The 24,651-nt window shown below is 44.8% G+C and overlaps 1 protein-coding gene across 1 annotated transcript; it reads left to right on the forward strand.

Annotated features, from left to right (window-relative positions):
* The first annotated feature begins 600 nt into the window (after positions 1-600).
* Positions 601-23,790, forward strand: LOC120917077 (APAF1 interacting protein). Its single transcript, XM_040328089.1, has 7 exons — positions 601-877; positions 1,000-1,100; positions 4,633-4,681; positions 14,208-14,325; positions 19,337-19,472; positions 21,735-21,902; positions 23,471-23,790. Exons 1-7 carry the CDS (start codon positions 830-832, stop codon positions 23,568-23,570), a joined length of 720 nt encoding a protein of 239 aa, XP_040184023.1. The 5' UTR covers positions 601-829; the 3' UTR covers positions 23,571-23,790.
* Positions 23,791-24,651: the final 861 nt, after the last annotated feature.

Raw genomic sequence — 24,651 nt, forward strand, 5'->3', positions numbered from 1 at the left:
ATCTATCTATCTATCTATCTATCTATCTATCTCTCTCTATCTATTATTATTATTATTATTATTATTATTATTATTATTATACACTATCTATCTATTTATCTATCCATCATCTATTTTTTATAATTATTATACACTATCTATCTATTCATCGTCTATTTTTATTATTATTGTGCACTATCTATCTATCTATCTATCATCAATGTTTTATTATTATTATTAGTAGTATTATTATTATTATTATTATTATTATTATACTATCTATCTATCATCTATTTTGTATTATTATTATTCTTATTATTATCATCTATCTATCTATCTATCTATCTATCTATCTATCTATCTATCTATCTATCTATCTATCTATCTATCTATCCTACAAATCCCAGGAGCAGTCATACATCTGCTGGGACTTGCAGTGTCTCAGCAGTTAGAGCCCCAAAAACCTGTTTAGGTGAGCGGCCATGTTCTTGGAGACCACTTTACATGATATCCTATGATGCAGACGCAGCAAAAATGGCGGCACATGCGGAGACATTTTTTTAATGAAGCGCTTTTTATCTACTGTTCATACAGGACTACAGATGTTGGGTGTTTCTATGTCATCACTGTGCTGCTCAAGTCCTTCCATGAGGGTTGGATGGGAGGTTGGCTCCTCCTCGTCTGTTGCAGCAGCTGACTTCTCTCTCTATAGGCAACACTGTACAGCACAATACAATATCAGGAAATCAACACACAGCACAGGGGAGCATAACACTGGACACTGCCAGAGATTTTATATACAAAGAGAGTAAACAATTCCTGAGTCCAGCAAAGCACAATCCAGGGAGCCATGTACTACTGCAATGGGGAGAACTGCAATCAGACTGACAGCGCTAAGGTATTGTGATCACTGTGTGCATCCCAGGGGGGGTTATTACTACTGTCATTACTTATTATGATCGTTGTTGTTGTTGTTATGTTTTTGGATCAAGTAAGGTGACTGCTGTGATCTATTTTTAGGAGAAAGGACACCCACGACACTTGATCCCGGAGCTGTGCCGACAGTTCTATAATTTGGGATGGGTTACGGGGACCGGAGGCGGCATCAGCATGAAATACGGGTAAGAGGTCCTCGATGTATATACAATAATGCATACATTGTGACATAATGTATGCATTATATCTATTATCTGTAATCTACTATTCAGGCTTATTAGAAGGGATGAGCTCAGGCAAGTTGGGATCCAAAACGGAACCCACCTGAGCAATGTCGTCTTCGCTGAGCCAATGATATGCGACCGAGGCGTACCCCTTTGTATACATGCGGCTGTGGGGTGGGGAATGCCTCTGACACCTATGATTGGCTGTTGACCTGGACATCTTCCCAGTGGGATTGCTAGGATCTAGGGATGAGCTCCGGCGTGTTCGCACACTCCACGTGCAGAGCCCGCCAGGAAGTCGGCGCTGCGCTAATCACAGGCAGGGAGGCGTTTCCCGATGCTTGGCTGCAGAGATCGGGACAAAGTCTCCCTGCCTGTGATTAGCGCAGCGTCGTGCTGACTTCCTGGTGGGCTCTGCACGTGGAGTGTGCGAACACGCCGGAGCTCATCCCTACTAGGATCCAATCACACCTGAGCTCATTAACGTGGAACTTCAGTCATTTTTTCATCTTTCCCTCTATTAAATCTTCTGCCCTTATTGCTTTAACTTTGGATAGTAAAACATTTTTTTCTGCCAGTAAATACTTTATACAGCCCACTTCCTGTCTCTTGCCTGCCCATTAGCCTAGGCTTATGACATCATGCACAGCTCTGTCTCTCACTCTTGTGAGAGTTTGCCATTAAGGCAGGAGTCATAAGAGGGCAAATGAGAGTTGCAGAGCTGGAGGTGTGTCTGTGTAAATCCAGGAAGTGAACAGGCAGCATCTTCAGCTGCCCACAGTTAAAATGGATGCCGTAAGACTCCGTGGAGGGAGATTTCTGCAGCATATTTGGCAAGTACAGAATCACAGTATATATAAAAGATAATATGCAAAGTGGTTGGAGGGAAGCTTCAGAATGGCAAAGATGTTTTTATTACAAATTATGTGAGCAGACTGCAGTGTTACTAAACCCACAACAGTAAAATCAGTCTGAATAAGCAGTAAAGCATGCTCGTTATTTTCACGGTGGATTCTAAGGAGTTAATCCTCTGCATTGTGTAAAAAGGGTGTTTGATCCTGTCTCCTCTGATCCTCCCCTTCTTCCAGTGTCCCCAATTAATCTCTGGATAGTACAGAGGGTAGGGGACAAGCTGCACATGCTCAGTTCGGTATATATAGTGCTGAGCAATCGGCACTGATTCCAGAGGGTCAGGGGTTCTGCATCCTCATAGGACAATCACAGGAGAATGAAAACTCCTCCTACAAGCTTTAACAAGACACTGATAGAAGACATAAGACTGATATATACTGCTGATGAGAAAAAGTATTTGGCAGTTTATATTTACTAAAATAATTGCATTTCCATGTTCTGTGTAGTGTGGGAGACCAGACATAATTAATGCAGGCTCCTGGGTTTAATAACACTTTAACCACTTGCCGCCCGCCAATGTGGTTGCTTAATCCTGACTGGACGTCATCAGGATATTGAGCCGTTGCGCGCCCCCGAGAGCGCGCATCGCGGCGATCGTTGTTGCAGGGTGTCAGTCTGACACCCCGCAACACCGATCTAGGTAAAGTGTCTCTCACGGAGACACTTTACCACGTGATCAGCCGTGTCCAATCACGGCTGATCACGATGTAAACAGCAAAAGCCGGTAATCGGCTTTTCCTCACTCGCGTCTGTCAGACGCGAGGAGAGCCGATCGGCTGCTCCTCTGACAGAGGGGGTTTGTGCTGATCGGTTATCAGCACAGCCCCCCCTGAGGATGCCCACTGGACCACCAGGGATGCCCACTGGACCATCAGGGATTCCACTAGATCACCAGGGATTTAAATCAAAGGTATGCCACCCTAGACCACCAGGGATGACACATAATGGATGCCAATCAGTGCCCACAATGGGCATCACTGATTGGCAGGCATTGTTTGGCACTGATTGGCATCCATTAGTACAACACATTAGTTAGTGCCCATCTATGCCCATCCATGCCGCCTATCCCTGCCCATCCGTGCCACCTATCCCTGCCCATCCGTGCCCCCTATCTGTGCCACCTATCCGTGCCACCCATCAGTGTCCATCCGTGCCGCCCATCAGTGCCCGCATATTGGTACCCATCATCAATGCCACCACATCAGTGCCACCTCATCGGTGCCCATCAGTGCCACCTTATCAGTGCAGTACCATCAGTGCCCATTAGTGAAGGAGAAAACGTACTTATTTACAATGTTTTATAACGGAAACAAAAAAAATGTTTTTTTTTTTAAAAAAATTCGGTAAATTTTTTATTTTTTTTTGCAGAAAATAAAAATCCCAGAGGTGATCAAATACCACCAAAAGAAAGCTCTATTTGTGGGAACAAAATGATAACAATTTAGTTTGGGTACGGTGTAGCATGACCGCGCAAATGTAATTTAAAGTGCAACAGCACTGAAAGCTAAAAATTGGTCTGGGCGGGAAGGTGTATGAGTGCAATGTATGGAAGTGGTTAAAGCGAGTTCCACCCAAAAGTGGAAATTCCGCTTATCAGATTCCCCCCCCTCCGGTGCCACCTTTCGGGGGGCGGGGAGGAGGGACAGGATATTTGTCTTTCACAGGTATCCTTTCCCACTTCTGGGAGTCCGAGCCGCGGTCCGGGATGTCACCGCGGGTCTCCCTCCTCCTCCCCCCGGCCACCGGGCCCCTTCCTCGCCCCCTAGTGTTAACCCCTTCCTTGCCAGTGACATTTTTATAGTAATCAATTAATTTGTATAGCACTGATTGCTATAAAAATGCCAATGGTCCCAAAAATGTGTCAAAAGTGTCCGCCATAAGGTCGCAGTACCGATAAAAATCGCTGCCATTACTAGTAAAAAAAAAATATTAATAAAAATGCCAAAAAAATATGCCCTATTTTGTAGACGCTATAACTTTTGCGCAAACCAATTAATAAACGCTTATTGCGATTTATTTTTTATTTTTTTAGATATTTTTGGGGGATATTTATTACAGCAAAAAGTAAAAAATATTCATTTTTTTTTTTTCAAAATTTACGCTTTATTTTTGTTTATAGTGAAAAAAATAAAAACCGCAGAGGTGATCAAATACCACCAAAATAAAGCTCTATTTGTGGGAAAAAAAGGACGCCAATTCTGTTCGGGAGCTACGTCGTACGACCGCGCAATTGTCAGTTTAAACAACGCAGTGCCGAATCGCAAATAGGGGCCCGGTCATTGAGCAGCAATATGGTCCGGGGCTGAAGTGGTTAAATACCACTAAAAGAAAGATGTATTTGTGGAGGGGAAAACAAGGCGTACATTTTGTTTGGGTACAACGTCGCACGACCGCGCAATTCTCAGGTAAAGCGACGCAGTGCAGCATTGCAAAAAATGACCTGGCCATTAAGGGGGGACATAAATGGTTAAAGCATGATTCACAAATCACTTCACGATACCCTCTGCTTTTTACTCACCTTTCTTGTGTTAATTATTGTCATTTATAATGTTGTTTTTTTTTGTTTGTTTGTTTTTTTCAGGGAGGAAATTTATATTGCACCGTCTGGTGTCCAGAAGGAAAGGATACAGGTATGACGAGTCCCTTTAACCACTTCATTACCGGGCTTTTATACACACCTCATTACCGGGCCTATTCTGGCACTTCTCTCCTACATGTAAAAATCATCATTCTTTTGCTAGGAAATTATGCAGAACCCCCAAATATTATATACAGGCATACCCCACTTTTAAGTACACAATGGGACCAGAGCATGTATGTAAAACGAAAATGTACTTAAAGTGAAACAATACCCTTTTTCACTTCTAGGGTGTAGTGGGGGGTCAGGGACTGTAGTGGGGGTGTCAGGAGCTGTAGTGGGGGTGTCAGGGGCACACTGGAACAGGGTGGGCTATGCTCTCGGAGCTTCAGCTCCTTCTACTGCGGCTGCAAAATGTCTGTACAGTACTTGTAATGAACTTTACATACACTCGCAGGTATGTCCTTACTCGCGAGTGTATGTAAAGTGAGTGTACTTTAATGCGGGGTATGCCTGTATGTTTTTTTAGCAGACACCCTAGGGAATAAAACGACTGTCATTGCAACGTTTTATCTTGCACGGTATTCGGGCAAAAATTTTTCAAACGCCTTTTTTTTGAAAAAAAATTGTTTCATGAGTTAAAAAAATAACAAAACAGTAAAGTTAGCCCAATTTGTTTGTATAATGTAAAAGATTATGTTACACTGAGTAAATAGATACCTAACATGTCACGCTTTAAAATTGCGCATACTCATGGAATGGCGCCAAACTTCGGTACTTAAAAATCTCCATAGGCAACGCTTTAATTTTTTTTTACAGGTTACCAGTTTAGATTTACAGAGGAGATCTAGCTCTAGAATTGTTGCTGGCACTCTAACGCACGCGGCGATACCTCACATGTGTGGTTTAAACGGCGTTCACATATGTCGGCGGGACTTACGTGTGCGTTCGCTACTGCGCGCGAGCTACCGGGGACAGGGGCGTTTTAATTTTATTTTTTATTCTTTTATTTATTTTTTTACTTATTTTTTTCTTTTTTTTACACATCTTTTCAAAAAAAAATTTAATTTTTTTTTACTTTTATTCCTATTACAAGGAATGTAAACATCCCTTGTAATAGGAAATGTGTGTGGCAGGTCCTCTTTATGGAGAGATGCAGGGTCAATAAGACCCCACATCTCTCCTCCAGGCTGGAAACCATGAGATCGGTGAAAAAAATTCACAGATCTCATGAATACTGTGGCTTACTAGCCGCAATCGCGGCTTTGTTTACTTACGGGGACCCGGGCGTGACGTCATCACATCGCGCCCGGGTCCTCCGACGGTCATAGAGATGACTGGTGACCATCTGGTCACCAGTCATCTCTATGCTTCCTGCGAGCGCCGGACGATTCTTTCTCCGGGCCCCCGAAGGCACGGGAGAGCCCGGAGAAGCACCGGATGGCGGCGGGAGGGGGGGATGTCCCCTCCCGCCGCCTGTAAGAACAATCAAGCGGCGGAACCGCCGCTATGATCGTTCTTATGCTGCGCAGAATCGCCGGCAGAACAAAAGAATATCTGGATGATGCCTCTGGCTGCAGGCATCATTCAGATATCCACCCGCAAAGCCCAGGACGTCATTTGACGTCCACCCAGGATGGGAGATCCCATCTGTGGACGTCAAATGACAATGGGCGGGTATTGAAGTGGTTAATCATCACTGGTCCTGTAGGGTGACCCTGATATTTCAGCCTTGGTTCCCCCAGAACTGTTCTATACTGTTGGGTGGATGGCATTCGACAAGAGAGCACATCAGCTGTTTAAAGCAGAACTCCAGCCAGATCTGGAAACCGATATGTAAAGCCAAATCGCATGCTCATTTTTTTTTCTTTGTCATTTTGATCAGCCATTCTTACCTTGGCAAAGCCCCTGCCAGACAGCATAGCCAGGTATTCTGCTTGCCTCCCCTTTAGGTAAACAATGATTACCCACTTCCATACCGGGCCTATTTTGGCACTTCTCTCCTACATGCAAAAATAAAAATTTTTGTTTTTTGCTAGAAAATTACTCAGAACCCCCAAACACTGAGGGCCAGATCCACATAGATAGGTACCGGCGCAGCATATCTAAGATACGCTACGCCGCCGTAACTTACCTGGCTTTGTTTCAAATCCACAACGAATTCGCACCGTAAGTTACGGCGGCGTAGTGTATCTCTGGCGACGGAATTCAAATCGGCGGTTAGGGGGCGTGATTCATTTATATGAAGCACGTCCCCGCGCCGAATGAACTGCGCATGCTCCGTTTCGAAATTTTCCGCCGTGCATTGCGCGAAATTACGTCGCAAGGATGTCATTTTTTAAACTTAGACGTGACTTACGTCTATCCCGTTTAACGGACGACTTACGCAAAAAAAAAAAAATTTCGACGCGGGAACAACGCCCATACTTAACATGGCAAATCTAACTATACGCCGCAAAAAAAGCAGCTTTAACTATACGCCGGAAAAAGCCGACTAGAGACGACGTAAGAGAATGCGACGACCGCGCGTACGTTTGTGGATCGTCGGAAATAGCTAATTTGCATACCCGCGGAAAACGACGCAAACTCCACCGAGCAGACGCCAAAGTATTGCATCTACGATCCGAAGGCGTACGACGGCATCTGTCGGATCTAACCCAGATGCCGTCGTATCTTGGTTTGAGGATTCAAACTAAAGATACGACGCAGGTCATTTGAAAGTACGCCGGCGTATCAGTAGATACGCCGGCATACTCTCACTGTGGATCTGGCCCTATATATGTTTTTTTAGCAGACACCCTAGGGAATAAAATGTTGGTCATTGCAACTTTTTATCTTGCACAGTATTTGCGCAATAATTTTTTAAACGCCTTTTTCTGGGGGGGAAAAAAACGGTTTCATGAATTAAAAAATAACAAAACACTAAAGTTAGCCCAATTTTTTTGTATAATGTAAAAGATGAAGTTACGAGTAAATAGATACCTAACATGTCATGCTTTAAAATTGCGCACACTCATAATATGGCGCCAAACTTCAGTACTTAAAAATCTCCATAGGCGTTGCTTAATTTTTTTTTACAGGTTACCAGTTTAGCGTTAGACCCCTTTCACATTGAGGCATTTTCATGCGGTACAGCGCTAAAAATAGCGCTGCTATACCGCATGAAAAAATTATGCCCTGCAGGCTTCAATGTGAAAGCCCGAAGGCACAGAGCTCCACGTCCTTGCTCTGTCATTGCCGATCGGGGGCACATGGCGGACATCGCGGCCGCCAGGCATGCGCATCGGCATCTCGGGGACGTGCCGGAGGACGCGAGGCCGTAAAAAGACGGCCTCCCGGATTTATAGAGCCACCTGGAGGCTGTCTTTTTACTATGGCCCGGGTCTAAAGTAGTTAAATATCTCTTTAACGGCGCACGTTTAGGAGATATTTCCAGTACCTATAGATAAGCCTTATTATAGGCTTGCCTATTGGTAGATATCAACCACGGGAGTTTACTCCCACTTCAAGCTGGCCATACAAGGATGGAAATTTGGCCAGTTCATCAGGGACCAGTAGAATTTCAATCCAGGTATGGACGCTGGGGTTGTACGATCGACTTCTGTACAACCGGCCTGTCGGATTTTCCCTGCTCGATCTGCACTGAAGGATATAGACTGCAGCGCTGATTAGTGTATTCTGATACCAGGGAGACTTCCTGCTGTCAGAATACAATAGCTTAGCGGGAGGATTCTGTATATACACCAATAGAGAATTCACATTATACTGGCTAGCTCGGCGTGTCCCTTACTGGGGACTGCTAAGTAACATTCTTCAAATCGGTTCCTTAATGAAAGCCTTTCTTATACCACATACACACTTAAGAGGCAATTCAGGGATTTTAAATGGACCTTAAATAATTTAAACCTAAGAGCCCTGCTTAAAAACCGGAACCTTCTAATGGCTTTAGTAGGGAAGATATTAGGAAAGATATACCTCCTCCTATTTTGTTAACACTTTGTTACTAAATGCTCATGTTTCTGCCCCAAGGACTAATGCCGCCATACGACATTTTTATGTCGTTAATTGCTTGCCGACCAGCCGCCGCAGTTATACGGCAGCAGGTCAGCTCTGCTGGGCGAGAGCACGTAGCTATACGTCACCTCGCTCACCAGCCAATAGGGGCGCGCCGCCCCCCGCTCGCCCCCGGCGGGCGCGTTCGCCGCCGGGCACCCGCGATCGCTCGTTACAGAGCGAGGACCGGGAGCTGTGTGTGTAAACACACAGCTCCCGGTCCTGTCAGGGGAGGAATGCCTGACCGTCTGTTCATACAATGTATGAACAGAAGATCAGTCATTTCCCCTAGTGAGGCCACCCCCCCAACAGTTAGAACACACCCAGGAACATACTTAACCCCTTCCCCGCCCCCTAGTGTTAACCCCTTCACTGCCAGTGGGATTTTTATGGTAAGCATTGCATTTTTATAGCACTGATCAAATTTGTGATGCCCAGTAATGCCACCCACCAGTGCCCATCCATGCCACCTATCAGTGCCACATACCAGTGCCCATCAGTGCCGCCTTATCAGTGCCGCCATAGCAGTGCCCGTCAGTGCAGCCATAGCAGTGCCCGTCATTGAAGAAGAAAAAGGTACTTATTTATAAAATAAATTAACAGAAACAAAGAAAAACTTAGTTTTTTTCAAAATTTTCGCAAAAAATAAAAATCGTAGAGGTGATCAAATACCACTAAAAGAAAGCTCTATTTGTGGGAACAAAATGATAAAAAATTTACCCCCAAAAAAATTTGTTTGGGTACAGTGTAGCATGACCGCGCAATTGTCGTATGGAAGTGGTTAAACTCTCCATCATGTTATCCTATGTGTCGATGCGCACATAGGCTGTTATCAGCAGTTTTGGGCAGTGGCGTTTTTGAGCAGTAAAAAAAAAAACGAGAGACGTTTCAAAATGACCGGGGGATATCTGAATGATGGGTGCAGCTACAGGCATCATTCAGATATCCATCTCTTCAGCCGGCGATCCTGCGCACCACAAGAACGATCATAGCGGCGGTTCCACCGCTTGATCGTTCTTATAGGCGGCGGGAGGGGACATCCCCTGCCGCCATCCGGTGCTTCTTCGGGCTCTCCCGTGCCATCGGGGGCCCGGAGAAGGAATCGTCCGGTGCAGGCAGGAAGCACCGATCTCATGCTTTCCAGCCTGGAGGAGAGATGTGGGGTCTTATTGACCCCGCATCTCTCCATAAAGAGGACCTGTCACACACATTTCCTATTACAACGGATGTTTACATTCCTTGTAATAGGAATAAAAGTGATAAAAAAAAAGTGTTAAAACATAAATAAGTAAAAAAAACAATAAAAAAAAAAAAAATTAAAACGCCCCTGTCCCCGGTAGCTCGCGCGCAGAAGCGAACGCACACGTAAGTCCCGCCGACATATGAGAACGCCGTTTAAGCACCAGATCTCCTCTGTAAATCTAAACTGGTAACCTGTAAACATTTTCAAAGCGTTGCCTATGGAGATTTTTAAGTACAAAAGTTTGGGCCATTCCACGAGTGTGCGCAATTTTAAAGCATGCCATGTTAGGTATCTATTTACTCGGTGTAATATAATCTTTCATATTTTACAAAAAAATTGGGCTAACTTTACTGTTTTTTGTTATTTTTTTAATTCATGAAACAATTTTTTTCCCAAAAAAATGCTTTTTTATTATTATTATTGCGCAAATACCGTGCAAGAAAAAAATGTTGCAATGACCATCGTTTTATTCCCTAGGGTGTCTGCTAAAAAACATATATCATGTTTGGGGGTTCTGCATAATTTTCTAGCAAAAGAATGATGATTTGTACATGTAGGAGAGAAGTGCCGGAATAGGCCCGGTATTGAGGTGGGTATAAAAGCCCGGTATTGAAGTATTATTATTAAAGTATTTTAAAGTGGTTCAAAAAATACAGTATTGGATAGCCTAGACCAGCCTACCCCAATTGGGTTCAAATTGTAGGCACGGATAGGCTACCACCTGAGTAAATTAGTTGAATATATAAAATTATAAAGAAGTGGAAGTGGTCATTTGCAGATTTTTTTTTTTATGTTTTGCTTGTTTTTGTTTTCTTCACCTGCTTTAAACTATTAAAATCCTGAATTGGCCTCCCTCGTAATTTGCATATGATGTCATTGGCGTGATACCCAGAGGATACATAAAACAAAAGGCAGGATAAAATTAGTTTGTGGTTAGCAGTTACATTTAAAAATGTTAATTCCCAGTGACAGGTCGTGTTTAATAACGGCCTCCAGCAGTCATGTCTTATAGGAACATCCTCTCCTACTATTGTCAATGTCACAGACCCGACCCGTCTATACTCAAGGAACAGGCGAAAATGCGTGGACGCAAATGACACGAGGACAGCGTCCTTTTTCCCCGACAATGCGGGGACATAAACTACGGCTTCAATATTTTATAAGTAAACCGTGTTTGTCGGGGATGTGGACTAGGAGGAAGACGCAAGGGGCCATATATCACTGCAGCATGTACAATGTATTATTGATGGGTACAGAGGATGTGCGGCTTTTGTCTCGGACAGAAAATATGCTAATGACCTTTTTTTATATATATATATATATATATATATATATATATATATATATATATATATATATATATATATATATATATATATATATACCGTATATATTTCCCACAAATAGAGCTTTCGTTTGGTGGTATTTGATCACCTCTGCGGTTTTTATTTTTTGCGCTATAAACAAAAATAAAGCGACAATTTTGAAAAAAATGCAATATTTTTTACTTTTTGCTATAATAAATATCCCCCAAAAATATATAAAAAAAAATATTTTTTTCCTCAGTTTAGGCCGATATGTATTCTTCTACCTATTTTTGGTAAAAAAAAACGCAATAAGCGTTTATCGGTTGGTTTGCGCAAAATGTATAGCGTTTACAAAATAGGGGATAATTTTATTGCATTTTTATAAAAAAACATTTTTTTACTACTAATGGCGGCGATCAGCGATTTTTTATTTTTTTTTTGTGACTGCGACATTATGGCGGACACTTCGGAGCAATTTTGACACATTTTTGGGAACATTGTCATTTTCACAGCAAAAAATGCATTTACAATGCTTGGTTTACTGTAAAAAATGACAATTGCAGTTTGGGAGTTAACCACAAGGGGGCGCTAATGGGTTAAGTGTGACCTCATCTGTGTTTCTAACTGTAGGGGGGTGTGGCTGTAGGTGTGACGTCATCGATGGTGATTCCCTATATAAGGGATCACACGATCGATGACGGCGCCACAGTGAAGAACGGGGAAGCTGTGTTTACATACAGCTCTCCCTGTTCTTCAGCTCCGGGGACCGATCGCGGGACTCCAGCGAGACGTTCACATCTAAAGCATTGACGATTTGCGGCGTAATTTCGAGCATGCGCACTGGGATTTTTTCACGAACGGCGCATGCGCCATTCGTAAAATACATCAAATACGCGGGTCACCATTCATAAATAAAACACGCCCACATCATCCCCATTTGAATTAGGCAGGCTTACGCCGGACAACATACATTATGCCGCCGTAACTAAGGGCGCAAGTTCTGTCTGAATACGGAACTTGCGCCCTAATTCACGGCGGCATAACGTATCTGAGATACGTTACGCCGACCCATAGATACACAATTGTATCTGAATCTAGCCCTATAACTTCTGTGCAAACCAATCAATAAACGCTTATTGCGATTTTTTTTTTTTTTCTTTTTACCAAAAGTATGTAGAAGAATACGTATGGACCTAATCTGAGGAAAAAATGTTGTTTTTTTTTTTATAGATTTTTTGGGGGATATTTATTATAGCAAAAAGTAAAAAATATAGATTTTTTTTTTTAAATTGTCGCTCTAATTTTGTTTATAGCGCAAAGAATAAAAACCGCAGAGGTGATCAAATACCACCAAAAGAAAGCTCTATTTGTGGGGAAAAAAGGACGCCAATTTTGTTTGGGAGCCACGTCGCACGACCGCGCAATTGTCAGTTAAAGCGACGCAGTGCCGAATCGCAAAAAAAGTGCTCGTCTTTGGCCAGCCAAATGGTCCGGGGCTGAAGTGGTAATTTCAGAAAAGTCCATTCTATTACTCTGTCTCCTCTAGATTTTTTATAATTTTTTATATTTTTTGCTGCTGTGATGTGACTTCCTGTTAGAGGGCGGCTTTGTTTCTTCATAACCACTTCAGCTCCGGAAGGTTTTACCCAACTTCCTGACCTGGCCATTTTTTGCGATACAGCACTGCGTTACGTTAACTGACAATTGCGCAAGCGTGTGATGTTGTACACAAATTACATTTATGTCCTTTTTTCCCACAAATAGAGCTTTCTTTTGGTGGTATTTGATCACCTCTGCGGTTTTAATTTTTTTCACTATAAACAAAAAAAGAGCGACTATTTTGAAAACGACGCAAACAACGTAAAATTTTTACATTTCGACGTGGGAACGACGGCCATACGTAACATTGGCTGCGCCATGTATTTGATGGAATAACTTTACGCCTGAAAACCCCTTACGTAAACGGCGTATCTTTACTGCGACGGCTGGGCGTACGTTCGTGAATCGGCGTATCTAGCTGATTTACATATTCTAGGCGTAAATCAGCGTACACGCCCCTAGCGGCCAGCGTAAATATGCAGTTAAGATACGACGGCGTAGGAGACTTACGCCCGTCGTATCTTAGAAACATTTAAGCGTATCTCAGTTTGAGCATACGCTTAAAGTTAAGACGGCAGGGATTCGGACTTACGACGGTGTATCTACTGATACGCCCGTCGTAAGTCTATGTGAATCCACCCCAGGGTCTCCAAACTTAGGCCCTGGGGCCGTATGCACCCCTTTGCTTGCCTTTATCTGGCCCTTGAGGCTTTTTTCCTTCCACTGACACCAACAATGAGGCACTATTCCTTCCACTGACACCAACAATGGGGCACAAGTCCTTCCACTGACACCAACAATGGGGCACAAGTCCTTCCACTGACACCAACAATGGGGCACAAGTCCTTCCACTGACACCAACAATGGGGCACAAGTCCTTCCACTGACACCAACAATGGGGCACTATTCCTCTCGCTGACACCAACTGTTTCTCCCCCTAGTACCAAAGATCAGACATTGTTTACTCCCACTGGGCACAGTCTGGCCCTCCTAATGTCTGAAGGACAGGAAGCTGGCCCTTTCTTTAGAAAGTTTGGAGACCCCTGGTCTAAAGTAATAGAAGAGACATCTTCCAACGGGGACACTAGTTCTGATGATTGGGGGGGGGGGGGGGCAAGGGATTCCCTTTATTTGTAGGTATTTCCTCTCACTTCCTGTTTGGCCATGGGGACAGGAAGTGAAGGGAAATCCCTGAAATGGGACACAGATGGTGAGAAAAAACTGACAGGGGTTATAACCCTCCTTTACTCTATCCAAAATGAAAAAAAAAAAGAAGTTTTCTCTTTAGTTCTACTTTAAGATAAATGTAGAGGTATAGACAAATAATCAATAACATTTTACAATAATTTTCAATCTGTGTTTGTTCTATCCTGCAGCCGGATGATCTGTTTGTCTGTGATATCGATGAGAGAGACATCAGCTGCCCTCCACCTTACAAGAATCTGAAGAAGAGTCAATGCACGCCGCTGTTCATGAACGCTTACACCTTGAGAGGTATGTGTCCCCGGAGAGCCAAAAGGAAGGAGCTTCCTGTCTGGGGGTCACACATATTAAAAAGAACAAATCCGTTTATCCAAAGGATTTACCGTATTTATCGCCCTATAGCGCGCACCGGCGTATAGCGTGCGCACCGGCGTATAGCGCGCACCCCCAACCTAGAGGAGAATCCTAGGGAAAAAAAGAAATAGTGACAATTTACAGATATAGTTACTTACAGTTGCTCGGCGGCCTTGTCCGGTCCGGCGTCCGTCTGCGGCATTCGTGGTGTCCTCCCCGCTCGGCTCCTCTCGCGGAGCCGATCGTCGCCGAGCCCAGCCGAGTGTACCCGAGTGTACTGCACTCGGTATATGGCGGCGGCGGTGCTCAGAAAGCCGACAGTACAGTGCGAGCCGAGCATGGCCGAACCCAGCCGAGTGTACTATGTCGGCGGCGGCGGCGCTCAGAAAGCAGGGATCGGCGTATAACGCGCACCCACGATTTTCCCATGATTTTAAGGGGAAAAAAGTGCGCATTATACGCCGATAAATACGTACCTTTTTAACCCCTTCTCACCCAATCCTGGCATATTTCCTCTACTCCAGGGGCCAGCGACATTTAAATCTACTGGTAGATTGTGGACAGGTGACTGGTAGAGCTCAGTCTGGGTTTGCTGACCCGCCATCCCAGAGCATCAAACAGAGTGCAATGCAGAGGGACTACTTGTAAAGTTGGAGCTGTAGACGGGAGCAATAAGCTGATGACTCCTCTGTAGTGCCGGCTCCTGTCCCATGCGGAGTGATGCCAACTGCACTTCACCTCTTATCCCAGAGTGGTGCCAGCAGCAGGGAAGAAGAGATCTTCAGGTCAATGTGAAGCAATACACTGGATATAATAGTATAGGGCTGCTTTCACACTGATGTGCTGCGGTTGACCCACACCACAGGTGCAATGCAATGTACCTGCAGGTTTACTGCACTTAGCCATAGACTTCTATTATATCCTGCAGGTTTGGTGTACTTTCTGAATGCAATAGGTTTTGGTGCGCTTTCAGAAAGTGCACCACACCTGCAGGATATAATAGAAGTCTATGGCTAAGTGCAGCACACCTGCAGGATGTAATATAAGTATATGGCTAAGTGCAGCAAAACTGCAGGATGTAATATAAGTCTATGGCTAAGTGCAGCAAACCTGCAGGGTGTAATAGAAGTCTATGGCTAAGTGCAGCAAACCTGCAGGATGTAATAGAAGTCTATGGCTAAGTGCAGCAAACCTGCACAATGTAATGGAAGTCCATGGCTAAGTGCACCACACCTGCAGGGTGTAATAGAAGTCTATGGCTAAGTGCAGCAAACCTGCAGGATGTGATGGAAGTATATGGCTAAGTGCAGCACACCTGCAGGATGTAATAGAAGTCCATGGCTAAGTGCAGCACACCTGCAGGGTGTAATAGAAGTCTATGGCTAAGTGCACCACACCTGCAGGGTGTAATAGAAGTCTATGGCTAAGTGCAGCAAACCTGCAGGGTGTAATAGAAGTCTATGGCTAAGTGCAGCACACCTGCAGGGTGTAATAGAAGTCTATGGCTAAGTGCAGCAAACCTGCAGGATGTAATAGAAGTCTATGGCTAAGTGCACCACACCTGCAGGGTGTAATAGAAGTCTATGGCTAAGTGCACCACACCTGCAGGGTGTAATAGAAGTCTATGGCTAAGTGCACCACACCTGCAGGGTGTAATAGAAGTCTATGGCTAAGTGCAGCACACCTGCAGGGTGTAATAGAAGTCTATGGCTAAGTGCAGCAAACCTGCAGGGTGTAATAGAAGTCTATGGCTAAGTGCAGCACACCTGCAGGGTGTAATAGAAGTCTATGGCTAAGTGCAGCAAACCTGCAGGATGTAATAGAAGTCTATGGCTAAGTGCACCACACCTGCAGGGTGTAATAGAAGTCTATGGCTAAGTGCACCACACCTGCAGGGTGTAATAGAAGTCTATGGCTAAGTGCACCACACCTGCAGGGTGTAATAGAAGTCTATGGCTAAGTGCAGCACACCTGCAGGGTGTAATAGAAGTCTATGGCTAAGTGCAGCAAACCTGTAGGATATAATGGAAGTCCATGGCTAAGTGCAGCAAATCTGCAGGATGTAATAGAAGTCTATGGCTAAGTGCAGCACACCTGTAGGATGTAATAGAAGTCTATGGCTAAGTGCACCACACCTGTAGGATGTAATAGAAGCTAACCCAGTGGGTGTACCGCCCACCAAGCATGACCCAACCAATGTTAAGTATGGACGTCGGGAAAGCCGTCGAATTTCACGTCGTTTACGTCAGCCAATTCAGAATGGGGCTGGGCGTAGGTTACGTTCATTGACTATTTGCGACGTGATTTTGAGCATGCGCACTGGGATACGTTCACGGACGGCGCATGCGCCGTTCGTTAGGCGCGTCATTTACGTGAGGTCACAATTCATTAGCATACAACACGCCCACTACAGCCTACTTTGAATTACGCACGCTTACGCCGGCCCATTTACACTACGCCGCCGTAACTTAGGACGCAAGTTCTTTGTGAATACTGTACTTGCCTCTCTAACTTACGGCGGCGTAGCGTATATGAGATGCGCTACGCCCGCCTAAAGATAGACACGTGTACCTGAATCTGGCTATATGACTTTTGCGCAAACCAATCAATATAAACTTATTGCGATTTTACCAAGAATATGTAGAAGAATACGTATTGGCCTAAACTGAGGAAAAAAAATTATATATTTTTGGGGGATATTTATTACAGCAAAACGTAAAAAATACAGCTTTTTTTCAAAATTGTCGCTTTTTTTTTTTGTTTTGTTTATAGCGCAAAAATAATGCAGAGGTGATCAAATACCACCAAAAGAAAACTCTATTTGTGGGGAAAAAAAGGACGCCAATTTTGTTTGGGTGCAACGTCGCACGACCGCGCAATTGTCAGTTAAAGCGACGCAGTGCCATATCGCAAAAGGTGCTCTGGTCAGGAAGGGGGTAAATTCTTCCGGGGCTGAAGTGGTGATTTTTTTTTTTTTGTTTGTGTATATGTGTAAAAAAAAGAACATGCATTATAAAGATTAGTTCTTGGCAGGGTTTCTTTATGTAGTTCCTCTAGGAATTTTATAAAGGAAACCAGTAGGTGGCGATGTTGTTCTTTTCTTCTAACCTTTACCTAGGACAAGCTCATAATAGTTCCTTGCTCTACATTGGGGGAGATTTACTAAAACTGGAGTGTAAAATCTGATGCAGCTCTGCATGGGAGCAAATCAGCTTCTTCAATTAACCACTTCAGCTCCAGAAGGTTTTACCCCCCTTCCTGACGAGACATTTTTTTGCGATACGGCACTGCGTTACTTTAACTGACAATTGCGTGGTCGTGCAATGCTCTACCCAAATAAAATTGATGTCCTTTTTTTTCCCCACACAAATAAGTAGTATTTGATCACCTCTGCGGTTTTTATGTTTTGCGCTATAAACAAAAAAAGAGCGACAATTTAGGGGAAAAAAAGTATATTTTTTACTTTCTGCTATGAAACACATACAATAAAAAAATTAAAAGAATCTAATTTCTTCATCAGTTTATGCCAATATTTTTGGTAAAAAAATAAACATTACGTTTATGTTGATTGCTTTGCGCAAAAGTTATAGCACCAACAAACTATAGGATCATTTTTTAACTTTTTTTAAATAGTTTTTGCTAGTATTGGCGGCGATCAGCGATTTTTAGCGGGACTGCGACATTGTGGCGGACAAATCCGAGACACTAAGTGACACTTTTTGGGGACCAGTGACACCAGTACAGTGATCAGTGCTAAAAAAAAATGCACTGTCGGTGTTTAAATGCCACTGGCAGGGAAGGGGTTAACATCAGGGGCGAGCAAAGGGTTAAGTGTGCTCCTAGGGGATGCTTTCTAACTGTGTGGGGAATGCTGTGACTGGAGGAAAACGGAGATCTGTGTTTCTGCTTGGCAGAAACACAGGGGCCCAGATTCACAGAGAGTGGGCGCACATTACGCCGCCGTAGAGTAACCAATGTACGTCACGCTGGCGTAGCGCGGAGAGGCAAGCTTTGAATTCAGCAAGCTAGTGCTCCCAACGTTGCGCCAGCGTGGCGTAGGATTCGAAGGCGTAGGCCTGCAAATGATGGGCCGAGCGCCAGATAGATGCGTATTACAAACTGCGTGACGTGAACGCATCCCCCTGCGCCTGCTCACAAACACGTCGGAACAACTGCCTAAACTATGCCGGATCACTGCATACGGCGTGAACGTAACCTACGCCCAGCCAGACACATGTCCAACGTAAAATACGTCGGCTTGTGTTCCCTGGTGCAGACCTTTGCATGTCTACTGCTGGGTTGCGCCTCCTTTATGGGGAATAACTTTACGCCGGACGTACAACTTACGCTCACCTCGCGTAGCCTGAATCGGGCGCACGCAGGTTCGTGAATCGCCGTATTTTCCTCATTTGCATGTTTGAATGGCTAATCAATGGGAGCGGCACCATGCACCCAGCCTAAATGTGCGCCCACCCTACGCCGACGTAAGAAAGCTACATCAGCGGGGTGTAGCCTGGTTTTAGGCGCATATATGTTTGTGGGTCTGGCGCACAGATACGACGGCGCACATTTGCACTTACGTCGGCGTAACTTGTTATACGTCGGCATAAGTGCTTTGTGAATCTGGGCCTATATCTCCATTTTCCTCCCTCACAGAACGGCAATCTGCCTTTCTTCTGAACGACTGGCTGGCGGCCATCGCTGCCACTGGACCCGTTGATTGGCTCCTGTTGTGTCCAATCGCAGCAGGAGCGGGTCGCCGGAGGCGCACGCCCCTGACCTTGTGCACAAAATCACGTACAGGTACGTGATTTTGTGCAGCCCTGCCGCAGACCAAAAAAAAAAAACTGGAAGCTGATTGGTTTCTATGCAGAGCTGCACCAGATTTTCCAGTTAGTAAATCACCCCCATTTTAATCATAACGTGAACAAACGTTTTCTATTTCCAGGAGCCGGAGCCGTGATCCACACTCACTCCAAGTCCGCTGTGCTGGCCACACTGCTGTTTCCGGGGAAGGAATTCCGAGTCACACACCAAGAGATGATTAAAGGAATAAAGAAAGGCAGCTCTGGAGACTATTACAGGTGAAGCCCTGATGGTGATAGATTTGACATATTATATTTATCAATCAATACTTCTGGCATCATAAGTGAAACCTCAATACCTTCTGGTGCATTTTGTGTGCCTTCACACAGCTTCTTGGGTAAACTGTGGCCCTGTAGCATGGAAGTCTTGGTTTTGGCAGAGTTTTCCTTTGCCACACTCTCCCTATTGGTCCTTCAATGTTCTGTGCAACCTCATGAACAAAGAATGCACCATGGGAGGAGGCGGGCCAGCAGTAGAATTTCTTACATTTATTATGTTATAGCTCCTCGGGTTTTGGGGTTCCAGGAGATTTATGACGGTACATGAATGCCTTTTTAGAGTAGAAATGTGACTAGGCTATAAATTGTCAGATACTTACATATTTTTACAAACATTAAATAGCTTGATAACATGTCTTCACTGACCTCTGTAGCTGCAGGAAGTGTGGGGTAATTCATCATCAACGCTTAACATAGAAACACTTTCATTTTAGCAGCTCCCTGCTCTTCCCTCCCAGCCGTGACTTAGCAGCTCAGATCATTCTACTTCCATCGACTCGCAGCAACTCAGTAGCTCACAACACCTTGCTCCCCTCTCCCAGCAGCGACGCAGCAGTCCACATCACTCTACTCCTCCCTCGGTAGTCCACATCACTCTACTCCTCCCTCAGTAGTCCACATCACTCTACTCCTCTCTCAGTAGTCCACATCACTCTACTCCTCCCTCAGTAGTCCACATCACTCGACTCCTCCCTCAGTAGTCCACATCACTCGACTCCTCCCTCAGTAGTCCACATCACTCTACTCCTCCCTCAGTAGTCCACATCACTCGACTCCTCCCTCAGTAGTCCACATCACTCTACTCCTCCCTCGGTAGTCCACATCACTCTACTCCTCCCTCAGTAGTCCACATCACTCTACTCCTCTCTCAGTAGTCCACATCACTCTACTCCTCCCTCAGTAGTCTACATCACTCTACTCCTCCCTCAGTAGTCCACATCACTCGACTCCTCCCTCTGTAGTCCACATCACTCGACTCCTCCCTCAGTAGTCCACATCACTCGACTCCTCCCTCAGTAGTCCACATCACTCTACTCCTCCCTCAGTAGTCCACATCACTCTACTCCTCCCTCAGTAGTCCACGTCACTCTACTCCTCCCTCAGTAGTCCACGTCACTCTACTCCTCCCTCAGTAGTCCACATCACTCTACTCCTTCCTCAGTAGTCCACATCACTCTACTCCTCCCTCTGTAGTCCACATCACTCTACTCCTCCCTCTGTAGTCCTGTAGTCCACATCACTCTACTCCTCTGTCAGTAGTCCACATCACTCTACTCCTCCCTCAGTAGTCCACATCACTCTACTCCTCCCTCTGTAGTCCTGTAGTCCACATCACTCTACTCCTCTGTCAGTAGTCCACATCACTCTACTCCTCCCTCAGTAGTCCACATCACTCTACTCCTCCCTCTGTAGTCCACATCACTCTACTCCTCCCTCTGTAGTCCACATCACTCTACTCCTTCGTCAGTAGTCCACATCACTCTACTCCTTCGTCAGTAGTCCACATCACTCTACTCCTTCGTCAGTAGTCCACATCACTCTACTCTTTCGTCAGTAGTCCACATAACTCTACTCCTCCCCCTGCTTTGTGCAATGCTTCTGCAAGAGCAGTCTCAATCCTTTTTTTCTGGGTCCCACGCCGGCGCTTCTGGCAAATCCCTTGCTCCGCCGGGTGCCTATCATAACAATCTGCATGCTATAGGGGCACTTCCAAGCCCAATTTGCATGGCTTGCCCCACCCCCGCTCTCTTTCCTCACTAGCTGTGACTGACATCAACATAAGCCTAAACATAAACCTATGAGGATGGAGAAAGCCGAGAGAGCTGCTCCTTCTGTGCACATCGCTGTATTGAGACCAGGTTCAGGTAAGTATAGTGGGGGAACTGCACAGAATTTTTTTTTTTACCCTAATGCAGCAAATGCATTAAGGTGAAAAAAACCTTTGTCCTTTACATACACTTTAATCTTTAAATGTCTATAGTTTGACTTTAATTAAATCTGTCAGTAACTAAGAGTACCTAAAATATCCTCTGAGCTATATCTGCCTTTCCAAGATTTCTCACTATTTCTTGTTGGGTTAGATAGTAAGCCGGCTCACAGAGAGCAGTAAAAACCCAACAGAGATTCTCCCATCCCCAGTCCATTGAAAATCATGTTAGCTGAAGTTGCGCTTTAAAGAAATTATGTCACACTTTCCTGTAGGTACGATGACCTCCTGGTGGTCCCCATCGTGGAGAACACACCGGAAGAGAAAGACCTTAAAGACCGGATGGCAAGGGCCATGACAGAATACCCGGATTCCTGCGCCGTGCTGGTGCGCCGCCATGGAGTCTACGTCTGGGGCGACACCTGGGAGAAAACGAAGACTATGTACGTGTTTATATAAAACCATTTCACTGTGAAAAGTTACCAGAGTGACAATGTTCCTGTATTCTTGGTTATCCTAAGGCAGCGATGGCGAACCTCGGCACCCCAGAGGTTTTAGAACTACATTTCCCATGATGTTCAACTACAAGTGCATGAGCATCATGGGAAGTCTGGGGGGGGGGGGGGAGTCTGTTTTAGGATAACCTGAGCGTGGCAAGGCTAGTTGTGGAAGACTGTAATAAGGTTTAAAGTGAATCAAAATCTTAAAATGCAACTAAACTCTAATGCCGCATACACACAATCGTTTTTCGGCATGAAAAAAAACGTTGTTTTTAAAAAAGTCATTTAAAATCGTGTGTGGGATTCACGTCGTTTTTCGGCTTCTGAAAAACGACAAATTTTTTTTTGAACATGCTGCATTTTTTAACATCGTTTTTTAAAATGTCGTTTTTCGGGTTGTAAAAAATTATCGTGTGTGGGCAAAAACGACGTTTTAAGTGCCTCCTACATTGGTGGTCAGTGTAGTGCTCCCTACATTGGTGGTCAGTGTAGTGCTCCCTACATTGGTGGTCAGTGTAGTGCCCCCTGCATTGGTGGTCAGTGTAGTGCCACTTGCATTGGTGGTCAGTGTAGTGCCCCCTGCATTGGTGGTCAGTGTAGTGCCCCTTGCATTGGTGGTCAGTGTAGTGCCCCTTGCATTGGTGGTCAGTGTAGTGCCCCTTGCATTGGTGGTCAGTGTAGTGCCCCTTGCATTGGTGGTCAGTGTAGTGCCCCTTGCATTGGTGGTCAGTGTAGTGCCCCTTGCATTGAAGGTCAGTGTAGTGCCCCTTGCATTGGTGGTCAGTGTAGTGCCCCTTGCATTGGTGGTCAGTGTAGTGCCCCTTGCATTGAAGGTCAGTGTAGTGCCCCTTGTATTGGTGGTCAGTGTAGTGCCCCTTGCATTGGTGGTCAGTGTAGTGCCCCTTGTATTGGTGGTCAGTGTAGTGCCCCTTGCATTGGTGGTCAGTGTAGTGCCCCTTGTATTGGTGGTCAGTGTAGTGCCCCTTGTATTGGTGGTCAGTGTAGTGCCCCTTGTATTGGTGGTCAGTGTAGTGCCCCTTGTATTGGTGGTCAGTGTAGTGCCCCTTGCATTGGTGGTCAGTGTAGTGCCCCTTGTATTGGTGGTCAGTGTAGTGCCCCTTGTATTGGTGGTCAGTGTAGTGCCCCTTGCATTGGTGGTCAGTGTAGTGCCCTTTACATTGGTGGTCAGTGTAGTGCCCCTTACATTGGTGGTCAGTGTAGTGCCCCTTACACAGGCACCTTACACAGAGTAGAAGTGACTATTACATTGGTGGTCAGTGAGATGGATGACCTTGACTAAAATAATCATGGATGCCAGCGATTATTTATGTGAGAGGTAGAAGATGCTCATTGCTCAAGGAACCCCTTGCGGAATCAGGCGGACCCCTAGGTATCCATAGAACCCTAGTTGAGAAAGGCTTCCTTACTCTACACAAGCCATTGTATTAGCATGCCCCTGTATGAGAATTGTGCCCCAGTGTCTCCTAATCACTGCGCTGTGTCCCTTCCAGGTGCGAGTGCTACGATTACCTCTTCGACATCGCCGTGCAGATGAAACAACTCGGACTGGATCCGGCAGCTCTCCCTGCAGAAGAAAAAGGAATTGTTTAAATTCGATCTTCGCATTATTTACAGCACAATAAACAACCTGAACTTTGTCCGCACCGGGCGCCAATCCTCATTCTGTAAAGTGATCGTCCTCTTTGGCTGTGATGTCACCACCAATTTTTTTATTCTGATGTTTTAATCATAGTATGAAGTGCCAGTCATACCTAGTGTTGTGTTCAAAAATAAGAGCAGGTGAACTTTTAATAAACATTAGAGAAGGTAAGTGTGTGTGTGCGAATGATTCTATATGGAAGCACACACCGATCCATAGCTCAGAACTGGCCTCCCTTGTACATGGAAAACCCGGTACCGGCCTTGGCAGTCCATCTCTACTGAGGACATAAAAGGATATCAGCCGCACTCCACTTGGCTTTTCTAGCAGTATTTTTTAACCACTTCCTTACTGGGCACTTAAACCCCCTTCCTGACCAGAGGACTTTTTGCGATTCGGCACTGCGTCGCTTTAACTGACAATTGCGCGGTCGTGCGACGTGGCTCCCAAACAAAATTGACGTCCTTTTTTTCCCACAAATAGAGCTTTCTTTTGGTGGTATTTGATCACCTCTGCGGTTTTTATTTTTTGCGCTATAAACAAAAATAGAGCGACAATTTTGAAAAAAAAAATAATATTTTTTACTTGTTGCTAAAAAATAAATAGATCAATTTTTTTTTTCTCAGTCTAGGCCGATACGTATTTTACATATTTTTGGTAAAAAAGAAAAAAAAAATCGCAATAAGCGAATGGTTTGCGCAAAAGTTATAGCACCTACAAAATAGGGGACAGAATTATTATTTTTTTTTTTTTTACTAGTAATGACAGCGATCTGCGATCTTTATCGGTACTGCGACATTATGGCGGACACATCGGACACTTTTGACACACTTTTGGGACCATTCACATTTATACTGCGATCAGTGCTATAAATATGCACTAATTACTGTATAAATGTGACTGGCATTGAAGGGGTTAACACTAGGGGGTGAGGGAGGGGTTAAATGTGTACCTTAGTGAGTGTTACTAACTGTGGGGGGAGGGGGGTGACTGGGGGAGGTGACCGATCTGTGTCCCTATGTACAAGAGACA

This window comes from Rana temporaria, chromosome 11, assembly GCF_905171775.1.
Source record: "Rana temporaria chromosome 11, aRanTem1.1, whole genome shotgun sequence".
Taxonomy (NCBI): domain Eukaryota; kingdom Metazoa; phylum Chordata; class Amphibia; order Anura; family Ranidae; genus Rana; species Rana temporaria.

Bases quoted from the DNA above. Each gene is read 5' to 3' on its own strand.
- LOC120917077 (XM_040328089.1), top strand. From the start codon at position 830: ATGTACTACTGCAATGGGGAGAACTGCAATCAGACTGACAGCGCTAAG. The intron at 1,101-4,632 runs GTAAGAGGTCCT...TGTTTTTTTCAG, and splicing joins GGCATCAGCATGAAATACGG to GGAGGAAATTTATATTGCAC. The intron at 19,473-21,734 runs GTGAAGCCCTGA...ACTTTCCTGTAG, and splicing joins AGCTCTGGAGACTATTACAG to GTACGATGACCTCCTGGTGG.